At 45.3% G+C, this 25,310-nt stretch overlaps 1 protein-coding gene across 1 annotated transcript; it reads right to left on the reverse strand.

Moving 5' to 3' along the window:
* Positions 1-7,307: 7,307 nt before the first annotated feature.
* Positions 7,308-20,680, reverse strand: LOC149995233 (sialic acid-binding Ig-like lectin 5). The gene is made up of 9 exons (XM_090259155.1): positions 20,613-20,680; positions 20,155-20,535; positions 10,444-10,722; positions 10,119-10,166; positions 9,629-9,883; positions 9,252-9,548; positions 8,936-9,035; positions 8,062-8,143; positions 7,308-7,502 (listed from the first exon to the last, which is right to left on the reverse strand). The coding sequence occupies exons 1-9, from the start codon at positions 20,647-20,649 to the stop codon at positions 7,308-7,310; spliced, it is 1,674 nt and encodes a 557-aa protein (XP_090115281.1). The 5' UTR covers positions 20,650-20,680.
* Positions 20,681-25,310: the final 4,630 nt, after the last annotated feature.

A 25,310-nucleotide genomic window follows, 5' to 3' on the forward strand; every position in this document is an offset into this window, starting at 1 on the left:
TCCACAGGCCTAAGGGTGTCTCTTTTGTTAATTTAAGTTTTATTTTTGATTTATAGTTTACATTCAGTATTATTCTGTATTAGATTCAAGAACACAACATGGTCATCAGAGAATTATATACTTTATTATTTAATTATTTTTATTTATTGAATTTTGAGAGAGAGGAAGCAACAGAGAGAGAGAGGAAGGGAGAACGAGGGAGAAACAGAAAAGCATTGATGTGAGAGAGAAACACGGATCAGCTGCACCCACTGGGGCCCCAACTGGGCATCAAACTCACAGCCTAGGCATGTGTCTTGACCAAGAAGGAAAACCACAGCCTTTCGGTGTATGAAATGATGCTCAACCAACTGAGCCGCACTGGCCAGAGCAAGAATCATGTACTTGAAAAAGTGATTCCCTGATATTCCCAGCACCCACCGGGCACCACACACAGTTATGACATGTTGTCTGTGTCCCCCATGCTGCACTCTACATCCAGGTGACTATTCCGAAGGGTGTCTCTTTAATTCAGCTTCTCAGCAAGGGTCTGGCTCATTCAAATCCTGGATGGAAAACCAAGGTCACGACCTCCCTCTGCTGGACACGGTGCCATCCGCATTTCCAGGTTCCTGAGTCATCTCACCTGAGACGCTCTCCCTGTGAAACAAGCCCCTCCTGGATCCCAGTTTCCGACTCTGACATTGAAGAGATAATAACCTCAGAGAATAAGGGTGGATTTGTTGAACATTCAGAACCTGAAATTGATCTGCACGTGTAGTTCATCCTCCCAATTGCTAACCCAATGATCAACACCAACACCAAGCCCACCACCAGCCACCTGGCTCTGTCCTGACAGAGGCAGCAGCCACACAGAGGCAACAGCTTCCCTGGAACTTTCTGTGAGATTCCCCTTCAGACTCCATGTTGGCAACTGGACATCCTGGCTTTTCACATGCTGAGCCAGCTGTTTTGTGTCCACCCACACCTGTCCCTCAGGGGAGTTACTTCACGATGCTCTCTCTTACCCTCCTGCTCCCTCCAGAATATCACTTGCTGGCTCCTGTCACAATGTGTAAGGACTGGGTTTTCTAATAAATCCCTTCTCCTCATCATTCACTCAGTGGCTGTTTCCCTGGCCACATCCTGCCTGATGCAGCTATGACCCATGATACAGACCATGGTAGACTCTGGGTAGATTCTCTTCCTCCAGATACATTGACTGTTGCCTGTAGCAGGTGGGTCGCTGAAATCTGGTCAAGGGTTGAGGGAGTTCAAAACTCAATTTCAATGGCTGAGGGTTCTCATCTACTTCCAGTTCACCCTCACCTTTAGGGTCCCAACCACAAGGCTGTAACGTTTACCAGTGCCCCGCTCCTTGGCAAGACCCCTTTCCTGGCCCCATGAGACTCAGAAATGATCTCCTTAGGTTGGCAGTGAGTGCTCAGAATCAGCATTGATATGCTGGAAAAAGTGGCTCCAAATACTCTTCTCACACCTTTTCACTTTTTTGCTTGACTGCACAAATTATCTGTTCATTAACTCCAAACTTTTAAAAAATTTCATCCATCTCGTTTAGTTTTTTTTTTTCTAGGAGGAAGTTATGAAATAACATGGCAAGCCGCTGTCCTAATCACGTCATCTGAACTGGAGAATTTGCTCAAAGTTATTCCTTGCTCTAAGTGTGTTCTCCCCTAAAGTTCTATGGTGCCACGCATTGAGGAGCTTCCCCACAAGCCTGTCCTTCCCAGGACCAGCTGGCCTGTCCCCAACGAATGAGTCACAGCACGGGATTGTTTGCTCTATGACTGAACCAGCTTTGGGCCAAGTCACTATGCCCTGGCTGCTCTGGGTGCCACACACCCCGTCCCACGCATCCTCTTCCAGCCCACCCCAATGTGGACCTCTCATACTGAGAGAATTTGGATGTCCCCATCTCCACATCTGGGCACCTCTCATGCTTGGAGTTAATTGCTGGTCTGGGGGAGCTCGGAAGAGGAGCTTTGCCCTGGCCCTCTACTTACACATGTGGCCCCTTTTCATCCCTCCTGCATCATGTCACCTGTCTCAAGTGGTCATCTGCTCTCCCCTCAGTGAGTGCACAGAGCGTGGTATCTCTCCGCTCTCTAGAAATCTCAAAACATCGCTCTCAGAGCAGGAGGGTCTTGGGGTCAGGACCTACCTGAAACCTAATCCATCGCTGTCCTGGTCCTCAGCCCAGGCCTGGCCACACAAGAAGCCTCCAGAAGGGGTGACTGATCTCATATGGCAAGGGGCCCCTAATGGTCAGAGGCTATGACTGAGAAGTGCAGCCCTGACACCAGCCCCAGAGGTGAATGTGTTGGTGGCTTTCTGCTGGCAGTTTGACGTTAGAAAGCCACTGGACTCGTGTGGCTGTTAGCTCATCCTCAGCGTTCCCATCAACCCTGCACTCACACCTTCTAACTTCTATAAAGTCCCTCCAGCCACTAAAGGCCTCCGCTCTTTAGAGTATCTGTTGAATCTCCCTCTCCTGACCCCACTCCCATTTGCCCCTGGCCTTGCCTGGCTTTCCCTGCCCTTCATGACAATTCTCTTCATGAACTCTTTCCCTAATCTGAATGTTTACCCTTCATGTAGAATGACTTTAAATGTAGAATTGATTTGTGTGACCTATCAGCTGCAAACACAACATCTACACCCGTCTTCTAAAACTTCATTTCTTCAGGTGAGCTGAATCAGCACTGGGCCTACTGCCAGGCAAAGAAAAGGGGTCACAGATCACGATTCTGTTGCCCAGAGCTCTGTGACAGTACAAGGAAGGGATGAAAAACTGAAGAAAATATCAGCCCACTATTGTGAGGAAGGAAAGTAAAGGAAGGAAGGGCAAGAGGCTGGCATACGTTTTCTGGGGAGGGTGACAGTAGAGTCAGCCCTGAGGGGCAAAGAACCCAGGGGCCTCTGAGACATGCATTGTGTCTCTGAAGCTAAGGCTCCTCTTCCCTAGGATGTGAGGGCGTGAAGGGGGAAACAGAGAAAGGAGTTTGGGTGCACCTTTGTCCTGTAGGACAGAAGGTCACCAGGTGAAATCTTTGCCTCCAGAGGAAGCCAGACCCTGGAGTTCCTAGATGAAGGGTTGGCACTGTCCGTGGTCCTGGAGCACACCTGGGTCAACTCTGCCAAGGAACCAGGTTCACAGGCACAAGGGCAGAGCCTTAGGTAAGCAGGACACCTAGGTTGGGGTGCTTCGGAAAGGCTGGGTCCCTCTTGAGAAGGAGGAGGCAGGATTAGGCATGGCAGTGGGTTGGGTTCATGTTTGTTTTTTTCTCTCACACTTCTGATATGTCATCTTGCTATTTAATAATGTTATTCTTCTTTCAAAATTTTCTATAAAAGGTGACCATTGGGACATAAAAATTTCCTGGCTTAAATAGTTTTACATGTATTGGTTATGAAAAATATATTTATAGTTCACATTGTGTGAGCCTTACATATTTTTATAGTTTATATAATATAAATCTGTCTTATAAATATTTTAATAATATGTAACCAATCATTATGATTAATAACATAGTGCAATTCATCATATTGTATCTTATGTAATATAACAAAATGTTATAAGTTTATAAGTGCATAATATGATACCTCATTAATATAGTTTATATTATATAAATGTATACTTACAAGTTATGTGATCATATCTCAAGTTAAGATACAGAACATGAAGGCTCCACAGTAGCCTCAGAATATTTCTCTGTTTCCCATTCTCTCCAAGCTCCTCGTGGGTTACCATCATATTGACATTTGGGCTCATCTGTCTTTCTGCCTTTGCCTATAATCACAGCACCTGCTTTCTAATTCTTCAACAAGATAGTTGGCTTAGAATTTTATAGTAGTAGAATGATGTAGTAACATGTATTTTGTAAGACTTTAATAGGACTACTCCAGTATGTACTTTTGTCTTCTTTGACTTTTGACATTTGCTATCCTTATAATTTAGATGCATATATTACAAAAACATGACACCATTCCAAACTGACCCTCTCTTTTTCACTGAAGCCTTTATCCAATTGCATTCAACATAAGTATCCAAAATTATATTAATTTTATGTATGTGCCAGCAATGCCACATTACTTTCTCTCTTTCTTCTTGTTTTCTTTTGAGTCACTAAGTTTTTCACAGTATACTGTTGACTGTTACTAGTTCAAAAGTTATACATTAAGATTCTATTTGTATAGTCATAACCATAAAACTTACTGCATAAATAATTAACTCACCAAAGATTTAGTAAATGAAAAGCTCTCTCTCCTCCTAAGGAGTATGTAAACATCAGGAAGTGTAAAGTCCACTTATCCCACCACAACCACTTTGATCTTAGCTGTTATAACAGTCAAGGATTTAAAAATCACATTTTTATTCTACTAGCAATAATTTTCTTCATTTATTTGATTCAAATGATCTATACTACTTCCTCAGTTTTGAATTATCTCTACTAAGCATAGATTATAAAGGGATTTTTAAAGATAGTATTTGCTTTTTTCTGCTGTGCATGGCTGCTACTGACATTTCAATAAACTGCTCTTTTGAATGTAATCTGTCTTTTTTCCTCTGATTGCTGTTCAGTTTCTCTCCCTGTCTTTGTTTTGTTTTGTTTTGTTTTTTTACTCACCCTTACCCTGGTATAAATACAATGTGGGGATGGTCTCTTTGAAACTCCTCAGCTTAGATAGGGCCAGAGTCCTAATTTTTATTTCCAGGACACAAAGGTCACAGAACCAAGGCCACATGATCAATATGAGCAAATGTCATTGGCAACTATGGTATTTTGGCTTTGATATTCTAATTTTCTGGATTGACGTATTCCCCAAAATACTAGCCTAATCCGTTCCCATTTCTTTTCTTTTGAATTATTGTATACTTTTAAAATGAGGGATTTTACATTTTCTATACATTTTTTCAGAGAATTTTGTTATTTTGAGCACAAGTCTTGAGCAGATGATTTAACCAGTTATTACCAAAACAAGAGTCACTATTCAACTTCTTAGCCCACTGCAAACGGGGTTGGTGAAGGGGATGTGGGGAGCTGAAGTCATCCAAACCACACACTGTGATTGTCCACTTCTTTCCTCAAGGACATTTTTTAAAATTCAGGAGATAAGTCAGCTGTGTTTGGGTGCTTGTTCTGTGTCACTGGGGCACTCACCTGGGCCCATAATACTTGTGGCCACACCGCAGGCATTTCCCTCACTGCAGCCAATGTTGTGGCTGGCCCAGCCCTTGTGATTCTTATTATAAGACACACTTCATCGGCAACCATTAGAAAACTCCCACCAAACAAGTTTAGTAGCGTCATGTCCTCTTATCCGCGTTGTGCTCTCCGTGGCTTCAGTTAGCTGCGTTCAACCACGGTCCAAAAATACTAAGTGAAAGATTCCAGAAATAAACCATTGGCGTTTTCAATTTCACGATGGTCTGAATAGTATGATGAATCCTGTACGCCTCTGTCTGTCCTGCCAACATGAACCCTTTGACCAGTGTCTCCACACTGATACACTATCCACTATCCGTCACTTAAGCTGACTATGTTATCAGTTCCACTGTGGCAGTATCTGGGTGCTTGTATTCAAGTCACCCTTGTAGTAGCTTCGTGCTACATCACAATGCCTGTAACATTCACCTGCCTACAAATCATCACATAGGCATTGTGACATCTTACACCAGCACAGGAAGCAGGGTGAGTGCAAGTACAAGAAGATGTATTGAGAAAGGGAGACCACATTCCCATAACCTTCATCACAGTGTATTGTTATAATGCTTCTATTTCATTATTACTCATTGTTAATTCTTATTTGTGACTAATTTATAAATTAAACTTTTCAGAGATGTGTATAGAAAAAAATTATGTGTATATAGGATTCCGTACTATCTGTGATTACAAGCATCACTGGGCGTCTTGGAATATCTCTCCCAAAGATTAGGGGAATAATGGACTCACAATCAAAAGTGACTATTGATAGGTACTTGTGCTACACTACTGTTCTTGAATTTTGGCTGATTTTGTTTTAGAACTTTCTTTAAAAAATTAAATCAGATCAACTATATAGAAGTGGGAGAGTATGAGTTCTTTTCTTCAGTTCACCTTCTCAACACAAGTCTGTCCAAGAACTCATGTTGAAGGACAGGATGGTGTACACCAGAAGGAAGTGAGGTGGCATGGCCTCCAGGAAGGACACCTCAAATTTGTAAGACTTTGTAGGAACCACCATAGAAGGTTTAAGGAACAAAGACCACGGGGAGAGGGTGGGTGAGGAGGCAAATGTCAGGGGAAGATGCCTGTGATGTATTGTCTCAGGCCTGGGAGTCAGGAAGGGGTTTGTGTAGGAGAGAGGCAGGGTAAGATCTCTGGTGTGTCCCATTTTACCATGGAGGACTAACCCAGCCAGGAATTGGGAGGCCTATGGGGGTGCTGTGACACCCTATGTAGTGCTGACAACCCTACCAGAAACGCACTACACTCACAGCAGAGCTATATGGTCCTAACAGCCCCTTCCACGAACTTTCTCTTCTGCTACGTAAAGAAGGCTTCTGGCCTGCTGCTTCCTTACCAAGGGTGTGCACCTGGGTCACTGGGGCTGTGTTGACTGCCTCACAGCCTTCTCTTTTCTCTGAAAAAGAAAACTTTTTTGGTGATGAAGTACCCAGTCAGCTCTTGTTCACAGTCAACAGACTGTTGGAAAGATCCCAGTGGGACTGTTACTGGGATGGGGAAGGGATCGACAGTCAGGAGGGGCTGGAAGAATGGACAGGTCACAGTGAGGTGAGGTGGTCCCAGAGAAACTATAAGATACCGTTTCATTAACCGAATGCCAGGCTGACAGGCATGTATTTCCCTTTGAAGAGTTCTGGAATGGAAATGACACCATCAATTTACCACCATCTTTTCTAAGGTTGGCCAAACCTGGATGAAACAGAACTTGACACCAGGACATTTCTGGTCAAAGAAAGAGACAAGCAAGTTTTGGACCTCTCTTGGTTTTTAATTTCTTTAATATTCACAGCCATGTTTGAGTAGGATGCATAACTTGTGTTCTACAGAATGGGAAACTGAGTAACAGAAAAGTGAAGTGAACTTCTTGGTGACAATGCCTTAGGAAGTGATGAAGCCTGTACTTGAGCCCGTGTCTCCAATTTTGTAACCTTTCTCCTTTCTGCTCTGCATGCAGATGCTCTTACAGTGATTAATGTGAATATCACAAAGGTCTCCTCATTCTTCACCAATTAGTCCATAACTCTTTTCCCCCAGAGGGGCTGTGATGCCTCAATCCAAAACCGAGATCTGAGTGATGCCTCATTTGCTGGTCTTCTTGATCTCTGAGTACACGCAGGTGCTGGTGGCCTCCTTGTTCTGAGGCTCCTGCGGCTTCCTCCTGTGAAAGGTGAGGTTAGCATACTGGACATCCTTCTCTTCTCTTGACAGAGAGCCATCCTCTGGGAATGACACTTGGTCTGGGGGCCTCTCTGGCCCAGGGTTTTGCTGGGAACCCTGAGTGAAAGGGAGAGAAGAGAGTCAGAGAAGAGTAAGGTAGACATGGACCCAGGGGGAAGTTGGGCAGACCCAACAGTAATTCATTCATTTTCATATTCCACACAACTAATCATAAACTCAACTATTTGTTCAATCATTTAAATTTTTGTAGTACTACAGTTGATTAGACCATATTGAGGGCTACTAATCACATTTCATCCTCACAGAAATCAAGTGTAAATGATAGTCATTATTTCCATTTACAGATAGAGAATCTGAGATGAGGAGAGGTGAGGCAAGATGCCCAGAAGAATAGAAAGTAATAGTTTTGTGGCAATGGTTCTGGCAGGCTGTGCCTGGCAGAGAGGTGAGGTGGGCTAAATGGTCAGCAGGGCTGGGGCAGGAGACTGACCGTTGGCTTCAGGAGATGGAGGGGAGGTCAGCTCCCAGCTCTCTGTTCAGCTGACCACAGAGGTGCAGGTTTGGTGAAATGCTGGGAAGCTCTGTCTGGACTTATTGAATGGATGTGCCCAACCTCCCTCCCTTCACTGCAGGAGAAGACACCCTCATCACTCACCAAGGAGACTGTTCCTATGACAGTGTCTTCATCATTTCTGACCTCTGGTTTCTTGGCTGCTTGCTTCCTTCTGGCTTTCACTCTAAGGGAAGAAGTCAGAGCCACAATGGCTCAGACACAGGTGGGCAGGCTGCCCCCACTCCCTGGTAACACAACTGAGCATCCAGACCCTGGAACCAGACTTAGAGATCCTCTTATTTGCAAGTGTGTGCTCCGTCCCCTGGATGACCAGGTGTTTGGCTAAGACTAAACTTACATCACGATAGGCCCCTATACAGAGAGAAACTTATTCATGAGAAATCATACAGTGTTATTAAGGATTGCCCCAATGTAGAATCAACCCAACTGTCCTTCAATGAACAAAGAGACAGATAAAATGTGCCCTATCCATACCATAGAATCTTATTTGCAAATAAAAAGAAATAAAATAAAGAGACATGAATCTTGAAAATATGCTAAGGGGAAATAAATCATTCACAAAAGACAGTGTATTGTAGGATTCCATTTCTATGAAATGTGAAGAATAAGCAAATCTAGAGACGCGGGAAATACATTAGTGGCTGCCTGGGGTTGGGAGGAGAATGAAGGCAAAACGACAAATACGGGATTTTTTGTTCATTTTGTGTTAATGAAAATATTATAAATATGATTGTGGTGACTGGTGCACAACTCTGTGCCTGAACTAGAAGCCATTGAGTGGTACACTTTAAACATATAGGAATTCTATCGCAATAGAGCTGCTACCCTATTCTTCCCCCACCCCCACCACCACCAAAGATCTTTGTGTATGTACTCAGCTTCATCTTGGACTCAGGTCCTCCATCTGTACCCCCTAGAACACAGCTTCCTGTATGTCCCCGGGACGCAGGCTCACATGCGAAAGTAGATGAGACACAGACACAGCGACAGCAGGGCCATGGCACCAGCACCTCCAAGAGCCGCAGGAACAGCTCCCGACACGAATGCCGACTGCCCTGCAGAAAACAAGGGCATGAGCTCACCACTCACGGGACTCAGAGTCTTGTCTTCCCACCTCCTTGCGGAACCCGGGGTAGGTTCTGTTCAGACACCAAACGGAGGGTCCGGTCGTAGCAATCACGCCCTTCCCGGCCGCAGCCCCTGTCCCCGGTACCAGATCCTCTCCGATCCCACCCTCTCTCCCGAAGCCTCTGTCCCCAGCAGGCCCCGACCTGGCGGCGGCGACAGCAGCAGGACAGAGGCGCTCTGGGCCCCGTGGACGTTCCCGGCCTCGCAGCTGAGTCGGAGGCCGGCGCCGAGCCCCGTGCGGAGGCTCAGGGCGCTGTGGGCCCAGGGCCCGGCTGAGCGGGAGGTGACCGTGTAGGAGCCGTCGCTGGGGGTCCCCTCCAGCAGCTGCTCCCCCAGCCGCCAGCGCAGCGAGGGGCCCGGCTGGGCTCGGGAGGAGCAGTTGCAGCGCAGACCCTCGTCCTCCTCCCAGGAGCAGGCGGGGCCCAGCAGCTGTGGGGGGTCTGCGGGGAGCGAGGAGAAGGTCAGCGGTGCCCCTGCCCGCCGGGACCCAGGTCACCTGCCCAGGGGTCCCCGCACTCACAGACCACGGAGAGGTTTACAGAGACACTTTGGGAGCCCAGCGGGTGCCGAGCGCGGCAGGTGAGCTCTCCTTCGTCCCCCGAACCCACGCGAGGCAGCTCCAGGATCGCGGTGCTGGAGATGGGGGCGGCGTTCAGGGCTGGGGGACCCCGGAACCAGCTCAGCGCTGCAGGGGGGTTGCTGTCAGCCACACAGAGCAGCCGCAGCGCCTCGCCCTCCAGGATGGGAAGGGATGTGGTTTGCAGGATCTTGAGGGCTGGGGGAGAGAAGTGCTGGGAGAGGGGGGGAGGGCAGCGGGGGAGGAGAGAGAGAGAGAGAAACAGAAAGAGAACACAGGGGGCAACTGCCCACCCACAAAGGTGAGGGAGGGAGGGTGATGATTTCCATCCTTGCCTCCCCGGATATGATCCCATTCACACCCTGTTCCCCCCTCAGCTCCATGGCGGCCCCAGGGGCAGGTCCCAGCCCCAGAGACTGAGGTTCTTTCCTACCTGTGACATTTCTGAAGGACATGCCTATGGTGAGGTTCTGTGGGGCGTCTGGGACAGAAAGACATGGCCCAGCTTCAGAGGGGAGGAGCGGGTGGAAGTCACCCCAACTCAAGGAGGGGCGGTGGGAACCAGGAAGGAGCGATAGCTGTCCTTCCGCCCCCCCCCCACCTGCACCCAGATCCGTGCACGGGTGTTCTCAGGGAGCTCAGCCTCCTGTGCAGACAACACTCACACACACACACACACACACACACACACACACACACACACACACACAAGCCAGTCCCACTGCCCCCAGGGAACCAGCCATCCCTCCAACACTCACAGAAAACATTGAGCCGGATGGTTCTCTGCATGGTCACCCCAGTTACTTGGTGTGTCACCTGACAGGTGAGGTTGGTGCCGTGGTGCCAGGGACTCGGGGTGAAGGTGAGCACAGAGGAGTAAAGGGACAGTGGCTTCAGAGAGTCAACAGCGGCTCCCGCCCAGGAGAAGCTGAGAGGACGTCCCGCTTTGCAGGACCCAGGCAGGCTGCAGGTCAGCTGCGAGGGGCTGCCGGAATCCAGGGGCTCCAGAATGAGGATGTCTGGTTTCTGTGTGAGGTCTGAGGAGGCGAGAGGGAGGTGCTGGGGCCCCAGGGTTAGGGACCCAGACTTAGACCCTGCAAGGGACCCGGGCCTTGGTGCCCCAGATCACCTGAGGTCCTGTGTCTCATATGAGCACCCGGGGCCCAAGCCCTGAATCAGAGAATGTCCGAGGGTCCTCTTCCTGTTCAAAAATGGGCTCACATGTCTCAGCCAGTGACCCTGGCATACCTGTCACCTGCAGTGTCAGCCTCTTATCCAGGTAAGTATATTTCACAGCACTTCCTCTCTCCACTCGGAAGATGTAGGTTCCTGAGTCACTCCTCCTGGCGTCTCTGATGCTCAGGGAACAGTCATTGGTCGTGGGGTCCGTGAGGAGGAATCGGCCCCGGGTGTCTTTCTTCACTTCTTTATCTGAGTTTGTAGCCACAAGTACATCATAATTTCTGTTATACCCACGCCGGTACCAGTAGGTGTAGGGATTGCTAGTGGAATACCACGAACTCCACGGGTAGGAGAAGGAGCAGGGCACGTGGACGCACAGACCCTCCTGCACACTCACCGATTCCTGCACTCGGAGCTCATAGCCTTCCTGCTGCTGCAGCGACCCTGGGGGGACACAGAGGCTCAGCTGTAACCCCTTCCCTTCCCCCACCTGCCCGTCCCCCGTCCTCAGCCCACTCACCCCCCCACAGCAGGGGCAGCAGCAGCAGAGGCACCATGTCTGCATCTGACAGGCAGAGAGGGTCCCGGTCCCCGTGTCAGGGAGGGGAATGCCCCGCTGTGGGGTGGGGCCGAGGACACCCCAACAGGAAGCCATGGGTGACAGAGCTGTGGCCAGGCCTGGAAGGGGAACTTGGGCTCCACAGGCCATGGGGGTGGGGTGGGTGCTGTGAAATCACCCTGTCTCAACTTCAGCCCTCTGTCAGGTCCCTCAAGTCGATATACCGAGGCCCCCAGAGGTTGAGAGGCTTCTCCAGATGTGGTTCTGAAAGAGATCACCTTGTAGATGATGTTTAAGTCAAGAAGGAGGTCACCCAGGGGGCACCTATACTCAAAGGGGTCCTGGTGACTTGGGGGGACTCACCCTCCAGCTGACATCACTGAACATCCTGGAAAAGGATAATGTTAAGTTTTCTTTAGACCACACAAGTGCTGAAGGAGAGGAAGAAATTTAGACCAAACTCCAGTGGAGGATGGAACCCAGGGGAAAGCTGCACATTAAAGCCCTCTGTCCTGAGGATTTTGGGACATGGGATACACACGTGGTCCTCTTCAAGGGTCTGAGGGTCTGTGGGACAGTGACCACAAACATTCCCTCAAAACAGGATGTGTGCTATAAGATCTTGCCCAATCTGGCAGGGACCCCAAAGGCTGGCCCTCAGCATAGCAGGAAACTTGCCACCTGAATCCTCAGGAAGCTCCATTCTCAGGGCCCCTCATGTGCTCAGTCTCTTTTCAAAGCCCCAGCAAGGGCTCCAGGGATATGTGAACACCACCTGCAAGCTCACTGCTCTTTTATGAATGAAAGAAACTTGATAAACCTTTTCACAAATATGACATTGATGTGAAACAGGTCAGACATTCCTGTAACAAATTGTGTCATTGAAAAACAAGTTTTCTATACTGTACAGGAGAAAGGAAAATCAATCACTTGTGCTGAAGGAAATACTGAATTCTCTTCTATTGTCTATATTATATAAATGTAATATTTAATAAATAAAATTATTATTAATATTTATTACTCTAAGACACCATTATTCTCCTATGAAGAGGGAATAAAAGAGTATCAGTCAAAAACATAGGAAATTTGTGTCATGCAGGTCTGGACTTTAATACCTTACTCCTAATGAAAATAGTTTGCAATTTTTTGAATTGTCTTACATTTTGGTCTTCAGTATTTTTGCTGCAATGACTTAATGGAATGTGTTTTCTCATTTCAAGAAAATCCATGTGTGCTACATATACCTTTTTTTTTTTGAAGCAGTGACCTCAACATTAGTATACATGTCAGGTTCCACAAAACCTAGGGCTGCCCTTGCTGCAGGGAGCAGGTGAACCTGAAGGAACCAGCTCTATCCCGTACCCACAGAAAACTCCACACATATTGCAAAGAAGATGGTTTTGTACAAGCAAAGGTCTAAAGAAAGCAGGATTTCATGGTTGTGCCCCCACAACTCACATCACTGAGGGTTCTAGCAAATCTCAAGAAAAAGTAAGTGTTGGCAAGAATGTTCAGAAAGGAGAACCCCCTTGTACAGTTGGTAGAATGTAAATTGGGGGCCACTATGTAAATCAGTATGGCAGTTCCTCAAAAGTTAAAAATAGAGCTTCCATAAGATCCAGCAACTCCACTTCTGGGTATTTATTTGAAAACACTAACATGAAAAACCTAATGCATCCGTGTTCATTGCATCATTATTTATAATAGCCAAGATGTGGAAGCAACCTAAATATCCATCATGAAATGAATGGATAAATAATATGTGGTTGTGCACAATGGAATATTTTTGTACCATAAAAAAACAAAAAGAAAATCCTTCCATTTTTGATAGCATAGATGGATCATATGGGCATTATACTAAGTGAAGTAAATCAGAAATAGACTAATACCACATCAGTTTACTTATAGGTAAACATTTAAAAAAAAATCAAACTCATACATGCAGAGCATAGTTTGGTGGTTGCCAGAATCCAACTGGGGTAGTCAAAGGTACAAAGTTACAGCTATAAGAAAATAAAATCATGAGGAGTTCATGTATAGCATGGTGGCCATAGTTAATAGGAGTGGATATTAATACTATTTACTATAATAATATAGTTAATAGCATCATGATGTATATTTAAAAATTGTAAGAGTATATTGCTAAGAGAATAAATTGTTAAAAGTTCTCATCACAAGAAACAACTGTGTAATATATAGCAAGACACATTGTGATGAGCACATCACAATATATACATCTATCAAACCTTTAAGTTGGACTTGAAACTGCAGGAATGTTATGTATCAAGTATCTATCTCAATTACACATATATACTAAAAACGGTCAGGTTGGGCCAAGTCTTCCAGACAGAGTTCCTTTTCCTCCATTTGTGTTCCAACACCAGCATAGCCAATTTCTTACACTAAATTCCTGCAGCTGAAATACATAGTGGGGCATCTGTCTTCCTGATCTGCCTTTGACTGATTAAATCATGAGGTAAAACAAGGAGCAGTGGGTGATTATAAATGCCTTCATGATAAAACCGACAGGCAACTAAGAATAAAAAAGCATTTCCCTGGTCAGAGCCAAGATGGCAGAGTAACTGGAAGCTACACTAACCTCCTCCCAAGACCAAACTAGAATTACAACTCAATTATAGAAAAATCATCCTGAATAACCAACTGAGCACCAGATGATGAGAAGCCATATAACCAAGGATGGACAGAAGAAACCACTTCACCACAAGGAGACTGGTAGGAAGTGGAGGTGTGAGAGGGCAAACTGGGCTCCGATGAGCTTCAGCTGAAGTTCTGGAGGGATATTTTAGGTGCTGATGTGGGAAGGAAATCCCCTCTGAGAAATAAACCCCAAGGTGGGCTCCCCAGCCTAGACCACTAGAACTGGGGAAGGAACCAAAATAACATCCAGCTGTGCAAAGCAGTGGGGTTTCTGTCCATCGAGGAGAGAAATCTAAGGACTCCGAGACCCTCTTAAAGGGCAAACACTCAAAATTTTGTTGGCAGCCACTTACTCTGGGCTCCAGTAGAAGGAGAGCAAAGTGGGCTAGAGCCACGAGAGGAGAGTCTGAGGTTGGTGGCTCCGAGGAGAGAATTGAATTAAAGACGCCAGGATTCCCGTGCTGACTCACTCTCTGTACTGCAGGAGCCACCTTTCTCAGGCAGAGCACTCACCTCATTGCGGCATCAGCCTGAGGCAAAGGAATAGGCCCAGCCTCAGGAATTCCTCTCTCCCCATGCTGTGCAGCTTAACCCAGGCTGCTGAGGAGCACAGCTGGAGGCTGTTTCAGCCATTGAGTCTAACAGAAAGCCTGCAGGCAGAGGTGCATCTGTGGGAGGTCTGAGGCTTTAGCTGACCCTCCTCTGGGCCTGGTTCTGGTAAAAGCTGGCCTTGGTGTGCAGCTTGGTTCCTTCTGCGCGCACCCAGGACCAGCAGAGGGCGCCACGTGCTGTGCAATGCTGATAGCTCCAAACAGGTTGCCCAGGGCCAGTCACAGGCAGCAGGATACAAAATTAATATCCAGGAAACAGTTGCATTTTTATATCCCATAATGAACTCTCAGATAGGGAAATTAAGAAAACAATCCCATTCAAACTTGCTCCAAAAAGAATAAAATACCTAGGAATAAATCTTACCGTGGATGTAGAAGACCTGTGCTCAAAAAATTATAACACACTGAAGAAAGAATCAAAGATGATACAAATAATTGGAAGCACATATCATGTTCATGGATAGGAATATTTAACAGCATTACAATGTCCATGCTACCCAAAGCCATCTATAAATTCAATGCAATTCTATCAACATTCCAATGAAGTATTTCATAGAATTAGAAAAAATATTTCAAAATCTTATATGGAACCACCAAAGGCCCTGCATAGCCACAGCGACCCTGAGAAAGAACATATTTGGAGAAATCACACTACCTTATATCAAACTATACTATAAGGCCATTGTAATCAGAACTGCATGATACTAGCATAAAACAGACATGTAGATCAATGGACCAGACTAGAGAGCCCAGAAATGAACCCACACCGTTATAGTCAATTAGTATTTGAGAGAGGCAGCAAGTCCATACAATGGGCTAAAGATAGTTTATTCAATAAGTGGTGTTGGGGGAATTAAACAGATATATGCAGAAAAATGAAACTAGACCCCCTTCTTACACCACACACAAGATTAAACTCAAAATAGATTAAAAACTTAAATGTCAGACCCTAAACCATAAAAATCCTAGAAGAAAACATAGGCAGTAAAATCTCGAACTATGGCTGTAGCAATATTTTATCTGATGTATCTCCCCGGGCAAGGGAAACAAATAAAAGTTAACAAATGGGACTACATTGAACTTAAACGTTTTTGCCAGCAAAGGAAATGATCAACAAAATAAAAATACAACCCACTGAATGGGAGAACATGTATGCTGATATACCTGATCAGGGGTTACGACCCAAAATGTATAAAGACTTACAAAACTCAACACCAAAAAATAAACAATCTAATGAAAAATGGGCAAAGCACCTGCTTAGATGCTTCTCCTAAGAGGACGTACAGATGGCCCATAGACATATGAAAAGATGCTCAATGTTTCAAATCATCATAGAAATGCAAACTAAAACCCAATGAGATACCACCTCACACTGGTCAGAATGACTACCAGCAATAAATCAACAAACAGCAAGTGTTGGTGAGGATGTGAAGAAAGGGGAAACTTAGTGCATTGTTGGTAAGAATGCAGATTTGTGTGGCCACTGTGAAAAGCAGTACGGAGATTCCTAAAATATTAAAAAGGAATCTCCCTTTTGACTCCACATTACTACTTCTGGAAATTTACCTGAATAAATAGAAAACACTAATTTGAAAGAATATAAGCACTCTGCCCTGGCCGGTGTCACTCAGTGGGTTAAACATCATCCTGCAAAGCAAGGGGTCACTGGTTCGATTACAATCAGGACACATGTCTGGGTTGCGGGCTGGGTCCCTGGTTGGGGATGTGCAGTTGGCAATCAATCAATGTTTCCCTCTTGTATTGATGTTTCTTTCTTCCTCCCCTCCTCTCTCTCTAAAAGTAAGTATATAAAATCATAAAAGAGAGAATATAAGCACCTGAGTGTTAACTGCAGCATTATTTACAACTGCCGAGGTTAGGAAGCAGCCCAAGTGACCATCAGTAGATAAGTGGGCAGAACAGCTATGGGACATTTACACAGTGGAACACTACTTGGTTGTTAAAGAGAAGAAATGTTACCCTTTGTGACAGTAAGAATGAACCTGGAGAACATTATACTAAGTGAAATAAGCCAGTCAGAGAAAGACAAACACCATATGATTTCACTCAGATGTGGAATCTAATGAACAAACTGAACTAAGAATCGAAATACAGACAGACTCACAGACGGAGAGCAGGTGGCAGCTCTGGGGGGCGGTGGTTAGAGCGTAGAGGGGTCGAGCCGTTGGGAAAATGGGCTCACAGACATGGATGACAGTGTGGTGACTGCAAGGGGAGGGGGGTGTAAGAAAGATAAATAGTAATGGAAGAAAATACTATAAAAATAAATCTGAAAAATTACTGTGCCAATTTTGGATGCATAAACTGTGGGGCTGCTTATCATTACACATCCCCCATCACTGCCTTTACCACAGGCCTCCTGCACCTGTTCCCTTCCTGGTCGGAGTCTGAGCTGGGGGCTCCTGAAACCGTTCATGCGCTGGTGAGCCAACTGAAATCCTGCAGGCAGAGGGGTGTCTCCTTTTTAAATTTAAGTTTTCTCTTTCATTTATAGTTTACATTCAATATTATTTCATATTAGTTTTGAGTACATAACATGGTCATCAGAGAATTATATACTTTATTATTTACTTATTTTTATTTATTGAATTTAGAGAGAGAAGAAGGGACAGAGAGAGAGAGGAAGGCACAGGAGGTAGGAAGACAGAAAAACACTGATGTGAAGGAGAAACACGGATCAGCTGCCATCCACATGTGCCCCAACCAGGCATCAAACTCACAGCCTAGGTATGAGCCTTCACCATAAATGAAAACCACAACCTTTCGGTGTATGAAATGATGCTCAACCAACTGAGCCACACTGGCCAGAGCAAGAATCATGTACTTTAAACAGTGATTCCCTGATATTCCCAGCACCCACCGGGCACCACACACAGTTATGACGTATTATTGTCTGTGACCCACATGCTGCACTCTACATCCAGGTGACTATTCCGAAGGGTGTCTCTTTAATTCACCTTCTCAGCAAGGGTCTGGCTCATTCAAATCCTGGATGGAAAACCAAGGCCATGACCACCCTCTGCTGGACACGGTACCATCTCACCTGAGTCGCTCTCCCCGGGAAACAAGCCCCTCCTGGATCCCGGTTTCCTACTCTGAAACGGGAGAGATGCTAGTCCTCATAAAGCGGGAGTGGATTCGTTGGTCCTTCAGGGGCTAAAATTGGCCTGCACTCAGTTTTTTTTATATTTTAGATGTAGAGTCAGTGAGACCCACTAGGGGAGAGGAATGGATTCATTGCAAACTTCATTACAGGTTTGGCCCAGAACCGTTAGCTTAACCACAGTCATTCTCAGAATCCATAAGCGTGCTCAAGAAACTCCCACAGACACTAAATACGGCAGCAAAGTCAATCTTTATGTTGTAGTTCTTTTTTTTTAAGATTATTTTATTGATTATGTTGTTACAGTAGTCCCAATTTTCCCCCCTTTCCTGTCCTCCACCCAGTACCCCTCTTCCCTCCAGCAATCCCACCCCCTTAGTTCGTGTCCATGGGTCATGCATTTAAGTTCTTCGGCTTCACCCTTTCCTATATTATTCTTAACATCTCCCTGTCTATTTTGTATCAACCGATTATGTTTCTTAGTCCCTACACCATTTCCCCATTTCTCCCCCTTCCCCTCCCAGCTGATGACCCTCCAAATGATTCTTATACCTATGATTCTGTTCCTGTTCTGATTTGCTTAGTTGAATTTTTTTTATTTTTTAGATTCAGTTATTGGTAGTCGTGAGTTTCTTGTCATTTTAGTGTTCATAGTTTTGATCTTCTTTTCCTTAAATAAGTCCCTTTAACATTTCATATAATAATGGCTTGGTGATGATGAACTTTTTGAGCTTTACCTTGTCTGCGAAGCACTTCATCTGCCCTTCCATTCTAAATGATAGCTTTGCTGGATAGAGGAATCATGGCTGTAAGTCCCGTCTTGCCTGCAAAGTTTCTTGTGAGAAATCAGCTGATAGTCTTATGGGAGCTCCTTTCTAGGTAACTCTGCTTTTCTCCTGCTGCTTTTAAGATTCTCTCTTTATCTTTCATGTTTGGCATTTTAATTATGATGTGTCTTGTTGTGGTCCTTTTTCTGTCTAGCTTGTTTGGGACTCTCCGTGCTTCCTTGACTTATATGTCTATTTCCTTCAGCAAATCTTGGAAGTTTTCCTTCATTATTTTTTCACATAAGCTTTCAATTTCTTCCTCTTCCTCTTCTCCTTCTAGTACCCCAATGGTTCAGATGTTGGCATGTTTAAAGTTATCCCAGAGACTCATTCTGTACTGGTAGACTGGTTTTTTTTTTTATTCCCTATGTTGCAAATCATTGATTTGAACCCTGGTTTCATTTTCTTCATTATTGGTTTTGTGTGAATTTTTCTGTTTAACTTAGCATAGCCTTCACTTCTTCCCTTATGCGTTTGCCATACTCAGGCATATCTGTCAAGCCTGTGAGCATTTTTATCACCAGCGTTTTGAACTCTGCATCTGTTAGTTTGGCTTTAATCCTTGTTTGTTAGGTTGGCTATCTCTTTGTTGCTTAGTTCTCCCACTGGAACCTTGATCCGTTCCCCTGTTTGGGCCATACTTCTCTGTCTCCTCATCTTCACGAGCTCTGTGTTTGTTTTCCTCTGTGTCTTAGGTAGAGTTATTGCAACTGTTACATTGTAAGGGGTGAAGCGTTAGGTGTTCATTAGTATAAGGCAACCCGTTTCACCACGCTTTGGTGCTGTATGTGGGGGCGGGGTCAGAGTGGGAACAATGCTGCCGGCTCAGCACCCACACCTTTTTCAGGCACCTCTCTTACCTTCGCATGGGACTGGTGCCCCTCCAGCAGTCGCCCTGGCCGCCGCTCCCAGAGTTGGTGGGTCTGTGGATGTTCCTGGACCATGGGGACAGACCCAGGCCTCGGTGCCAGAGGCGGATTTAACAGCGGGCACACCAGCTGTGCGCCCTGGGCCCCAACTTCTGAAAGGCCCCGCAAAACCCCAACTTAAAACTTTTTTCTAGCGACACTGAGTTTGGTTTCGTAAGTGCAATTTTAATTACGTACATGTTTACAATTGGCAGTAAAGCCTGATAGTATGTTACATTCACTTACCTTTTTATTTCATTACCACTCTGCATGCTATACATACACTACGGTTCACAGGCCCCGTGCGGCCGCGCTACCGCTCATCGGAGCAAATATTTTTTATTTATTTAAAAATATGGTTAACATGTATTTTTATTTTCCCTGTTTCTCTCTTTTTGTTAAGGGGCCCAATATTTTCTTCTGTGCCCGGTGCCTCAACTGACCTTAATTTGCCTCCATTGGGCCCCTGATCACCTCAGCTCCTATTTCTCTTCTGAGCACCGGGGTCCAAGCCCTGCATCAGGGAGGGTCCCAGGGTCCTCTTCCTGCTCAAACACAGGCTCGCACATCTCAGTGTCCCCTCCCGCGACCCTGGCGTACCTGTCACCTGCAGTGTCAGCGTCTTATCCCGGTAAGTATATTTCACATGAATCCCTCTCTCCACTCGGAAGACGTAGATTCCTGAGTCATTCCTCCTGGCATCTCTGATGCTCAAGGAACAGTTGTTGGTCCTGGCGTCTGCGAGGAGGAATCGGCTCTGGGTCCCTTTCTTCACTGCTTTATTTGGGTTGTTTGTGGCCACAGGAGCAGCATAATCTGTGTCGTCCCCACTCCAGTACCAGTAGGTGTAGGGATTGCTAGTGGGATACCACGGAATCCACGGGTAGGAGAAGGAGCAGGGCACGTGGATGCACAGGCCCTCCTGCACCCTAACCCATTCCTGCACTCGGAGCTCATAGCCTTTCTGCTCCTGCAGGGACCCTGGGGGGACACAGAGGCTCAGCTGTAACCCCTTCCCCTCCCCCACCTGCCCGTCCCCCCGTCCTCAGCCCACTCACCCCCCCACAGCAGGGGCAGCAGCAGCAGAGGCACCATGTCTGCATCTGACAGGCAGAGAGGGTCCCGGTCCCCGTGTCGGGGAGGGAAATGCCCAGCTGTGGGGTGGGGCCGAGGACACCCCAACAGGAAGCCATGGGTGACAGACTGTAGCCAGGCCTGGAGGGGGAACTTGGGCTCCACAGGCCATGGGGGTGGTGTGGGTGCTGTGAAATGAACTTCAGCCCTCTGTCAGATCCTCCAAGTGGATATACCAAGGTGCCCAGAGGTTGAGAGGCTTCTCCAGATGTGGTTCTGAAAGAGATCACCTTGTAGATGATGTTTAAGTTGAGAAGAAGGTAACCCATTGGTTCCTACACTCAAAGGGGTCTTGGTGACTCGGGGGCTACCACCCTCCAGCTGAAATCACTGAACATTCTGGAAAAGGATAATGTTAAGTTTTCCTTAGACCACACAAGTGCTGAAGGAGAGGAAGGAATTTAGACCAAACTTCAGTGGAGGTTAAAACCCATGGGAAAGCTGCACATTAAAGCCCTCTGTCCTGAGGGTTTTGGGGACATGGGATACACATGTGTTTTTCTTGAAGGGTCTGAGGGTCTGTGGGACATCAACCACAAATGCCCCTTCAAAATGAGATGTGTGCAGAGACCCCAAAGGGTCTCTTTGGCAGGAACCCCAAAGGCTGGCCCTCAGCACAGCAGGAAACTTGCCCCCTGAATCCTCAGGGAACTTTATCCTCAGGGCGCCTCACATCCTCAGTCTCTTTTCAAAGCTCCAGCAAGGGCTCCAGGGATGTGTGAAAATAACCTGCAAGCCCACTGCTCTGTTATGAATGAAAGAAACCTGATAAATGTTTTCACAAATATGACAATGGTGTGAAACAATTCAGAAATTCCTGTAACAAGCTGAGTGACTGAAATAAAGTTTTTGATCCTGTACAGGAGAAAGAAACATCAATCAGTTCCGCTGGAGGAAATATTGAATTCTTTTCTACTCTCTACATTATATAAATATAATATTTAGTAAGGGAATGATTAATATGATATTAATATTTATAACTATCAGACACAATTATTTTCCTATGAAGAGGGAATCAGACTATTAGTTAGAAACACAGGGAAGTGTTGTCATGCAGGTGGACCAGACTGGAACACCTTACTCCTAATGAAAGTCGTCTGTAATGTTCTGAATTGTCTTATATTTTGGTTTTCAGCATTTTAGTTTTACTGACTTAACGGGATGTGTTTTCTCACTTCAAAAAAATCTATGTGTGCCACATATTGCATTTCTCTTTGAAGCAGTGATCTCAACATTAGTATACATATTATGTTCCACAAAATCCAGGTCTGCCCCTGCTGCAGGGAGCAGGTGAACAAGTAGGAACCAGCTCTACACCCCACTCACCACCGACTCCACACGGATTGCAAAGACGATGGTTTTGTGCCAGCAAAGGTCTAAAGAAAGCAGAATTTCATGGTTGTGCCCCCACAACTCACATCATTGAGGGTTCTAGCAAACCTCAAGAAATAGTAAGTGTTGGCAAGAATGTTCAGAAAGGAGAACCCCCTTGTACAGTTGGTGGAAATTAAATTGGAGGCCACTATGTAAATCAGTATGGCAGTTCCTCAAAAGTTAAAAACAGAACTTCCATAAGATCCAGCAATTTCACTTCTGGGTATTTATTTGGAGGAAATGAAAACACTAACATGAAAAAAACTAATGCATCCCCGTGTTTGTTGCAGCATTAATTACAATAGCCAGTATGTGGAAGCAACCTACGTGTGCATCCTCAAATAAATGGATAAATAATATGTGGTTGTGCACAACAGAATATTTTTGTACCTCCCCTAAAAAAAGAAAAGAAAATCCTTCCATTTTTGATAACATGATGGATCATATGGGCACTACGCTAAGTGAACTAAATCAGACAAAGACTAATACCACATCAGTTTACTTATAGGTAAACACTTTTTAAAAAATCAAACTGATACATGGAGAGAATAGATCAGCAGTTGCCAGAGGCAGAAGGTTTGGGGTAGTCAAATGTACAAACTTACAGCCATAAGAAAATTAAATCATGAGGAGTTCATGCACAGCATGGTGGCTGTAGTTAATAATAGTAGATATTAATACTATTGACTATAATAATATAGTTAATCACACCATGTTGTATATTTAAAAATTGCTAAGAGAATAAATTGTTAAAAGTTCTCATCACAAGAAACAAGTGTGTAACTTTATGTGGTTCCAGGTATATAGCAAGACACATTCTGATGAGCACATCACAATATATACATCTAACAGGCAAGGATGAATGCCAGGTATGTGGCCCAGCTTCTGTGCACTGAAGAGCAGACTGAGGGCCACCCTAAATGTTCCTTGGGTAAGTTCCAGCAAAACAGAACTAAAGATCATAAGTGATCATTTGCTGCTCTTGTTATGCTTATGCAAATGAACAGGATAAATTAAAAATGGACTTAATGTAGTCCCTTTAAAGACAAGGAGAGTAATCTTAGGGAGAAAAATCAGTATCCAAGGAAAATCACAATGATCAGTGGCAGACTGTAAAGTAGGGCAGCTAACCGTCTTAAAAGTTTCTTCTCATTTAAAAAATGGTTTCACTTGAAAATTAAACCATATCTGTGATATCACCAAAGAGATTCAAGTTGCAGGCAAGTAGAATGTCAAGTGCCTTGCAACTGTATGTCTTCCCAATAAGACAGTCTTACAGATTTAGAGACTTTTTTGTTGGTTATGTTACATAAATTAACATGTGTTTTCTGTTTTCAAAGAGCATAAGCCTATGACCGCATTACCTGAGTGATTGTCTGTACGCATAAGCCTCACTTAATCCTCTCTGCAGCACTGCCTCCGGAGACTCAACAGTTTGGCTGAACTAAATGGCTGAGTTGGTGAAGAATGGGGTGGTCTGTGGGCTTCACTTTAAAACTGAATTCTCTTTTCTATCCTAATGGCTTGGACAGAAAGGGCCCAGAGGTCTGAGAGGGGGGAAACATAAACTATTTCCCTCAGCCCAAACTAAATAAAATGGGCAAAAGGGTTTTGGACAGGAGAGATGTGCCTAGCACACCTTCCTCCAAAGAAGCCCTTTTTTTTTTTTTTTTTTTTTTTTCTCCTAATGTGGAACATTGAAAAATTAATCCCTGACTTTTGCCACCTAGTAGTTATGGATTGAAAGATGCTTTTTAACCCTTTTTGCCAAATCTGTTGCCCCCAGAACACAACAAGGATGCCAGCCTGCTAAACCAAGCACGCCGTTGTCCGGAGACAGTCAACTGACCTGGAGTCTGCATGATCCTTCCCCATGTGGGAAGGCCACCCTCCCCTCCACACCCCCACTCTTATTAGGGATTTCTGGACCCAAGGGTAGGTAGGACGACGACCACGTCCAGCTTGAAGCAGCTAGAGGAGCTTGAGACCTTCGCCCATTGTCCTTTACAAGATTACAAAGGGTCTTAATATCTGAGAGGGAGGGATAGTTATTTTTTACGAACCATGGGTATGGACTTGGGGGGGGATGCTGGGGGAGGGAGATACTGGGTGGAGGGGAGTAAAGGGGAAAAAATTGGAACTACTGTAACAGCATAATCAATAAAATATATTTAAAAAAAAAAAGAAAAAAAGAAAAAAAAAAAAAAAGAAAAAAAAAAAAAAACCTTTAAGTTGGACTTGAAGCTGCAGGAATGTTATGTATCAAGAATCTATCTCAATTGTACATATATACTAAAAACACTCAGGCTGGGCCAAGTCTTCCAGGCAGAGATCCTTTCTCCCTCATTTGTGCTCAAAAACCAGCATAGCAAATTCCTTACACTAAATTCCTGCAGCTGAAATACATAGTGGGGCATCTCTCTTCCTGATCTGCCCTTGACTGATTAAATCATGAGATAAAACAAGGAGCAGTGGGTGATTTCAAATGCCTTCATGTTAAAACTCACAGGCAACTAAGAATAAAAAAGAATTTCCCTGGTCAGATCCAAGATGGCAGAAGAGTAACTGGAAGCTACACTAACCTCCCAAAACCAAACTAGAATTACACTAAATTTTAGGACAATCATCCTGAATAACCAACCGAGCACTAGATGATGAGAAGCCATATAACCAGGGATGAACAGAAGAAACCATTTCTCCACAAGGAGACTTGTAACAGAACCCCTGGGCTGCTCTGATTGAAACAGAACCCACGAGCTGTTTAGTTAGGGGCCCGATTGCCCGCCGCCAGAATTATAACTCTCAATACCAGAGTTTGGTAAAAGAAAAAGAATTGTTTATTTGCACATAGTTCTGCCTCCCCCTCCCAGACCTGGCCAGTCTTAGGAAAGTCAGAAACACTGTTTCCCTACTTCCTAGGCACAGTTCAGCTTTACCAGTAGCTGCCAATCATTCAGTTCTGATTGGGGAGGTCCTTTCTGTGCTGTGGTGCCCTCCAGCTCTCAATGCAGGGCCGCCTGGATTCTCGGTCTCCTTGGAAACTGCCTTCTTCCTGCAAACCGCATGGATCTCCTCCCCTTCTCATAACCACATGGAGGAAGCACACCAGAGCCAGGGCCAGAGAGAGAGTGAGAGAAAGCCAGCCCCAGAGCCCAGCTAAAATGTCTGCAGCTGCTTATCTCCCTCCCTGCATCCTCTCATGCAGTGGGTGTTGCAAACAGTTCTGACCATTCACAGAACCCTACATA

The sequence above is a fragment of the Furipterus horrens genome, unplaced genomic scaffold (genome assembly GCF_987537825.1).
Source record: "Furipterus horrens unplaced genomic scaffold, mFurHor1.1.pri manual_scaffold_13, whole genome shotgun sequence".
In the NCBI taxonomy this organism is placed as follows: domain Eukaryota; kingdom Metazoa; phylum Chordata; class Mammalia; order Chiroptera; family Furipteridae; genus Furipterus; species Furipterus horrens.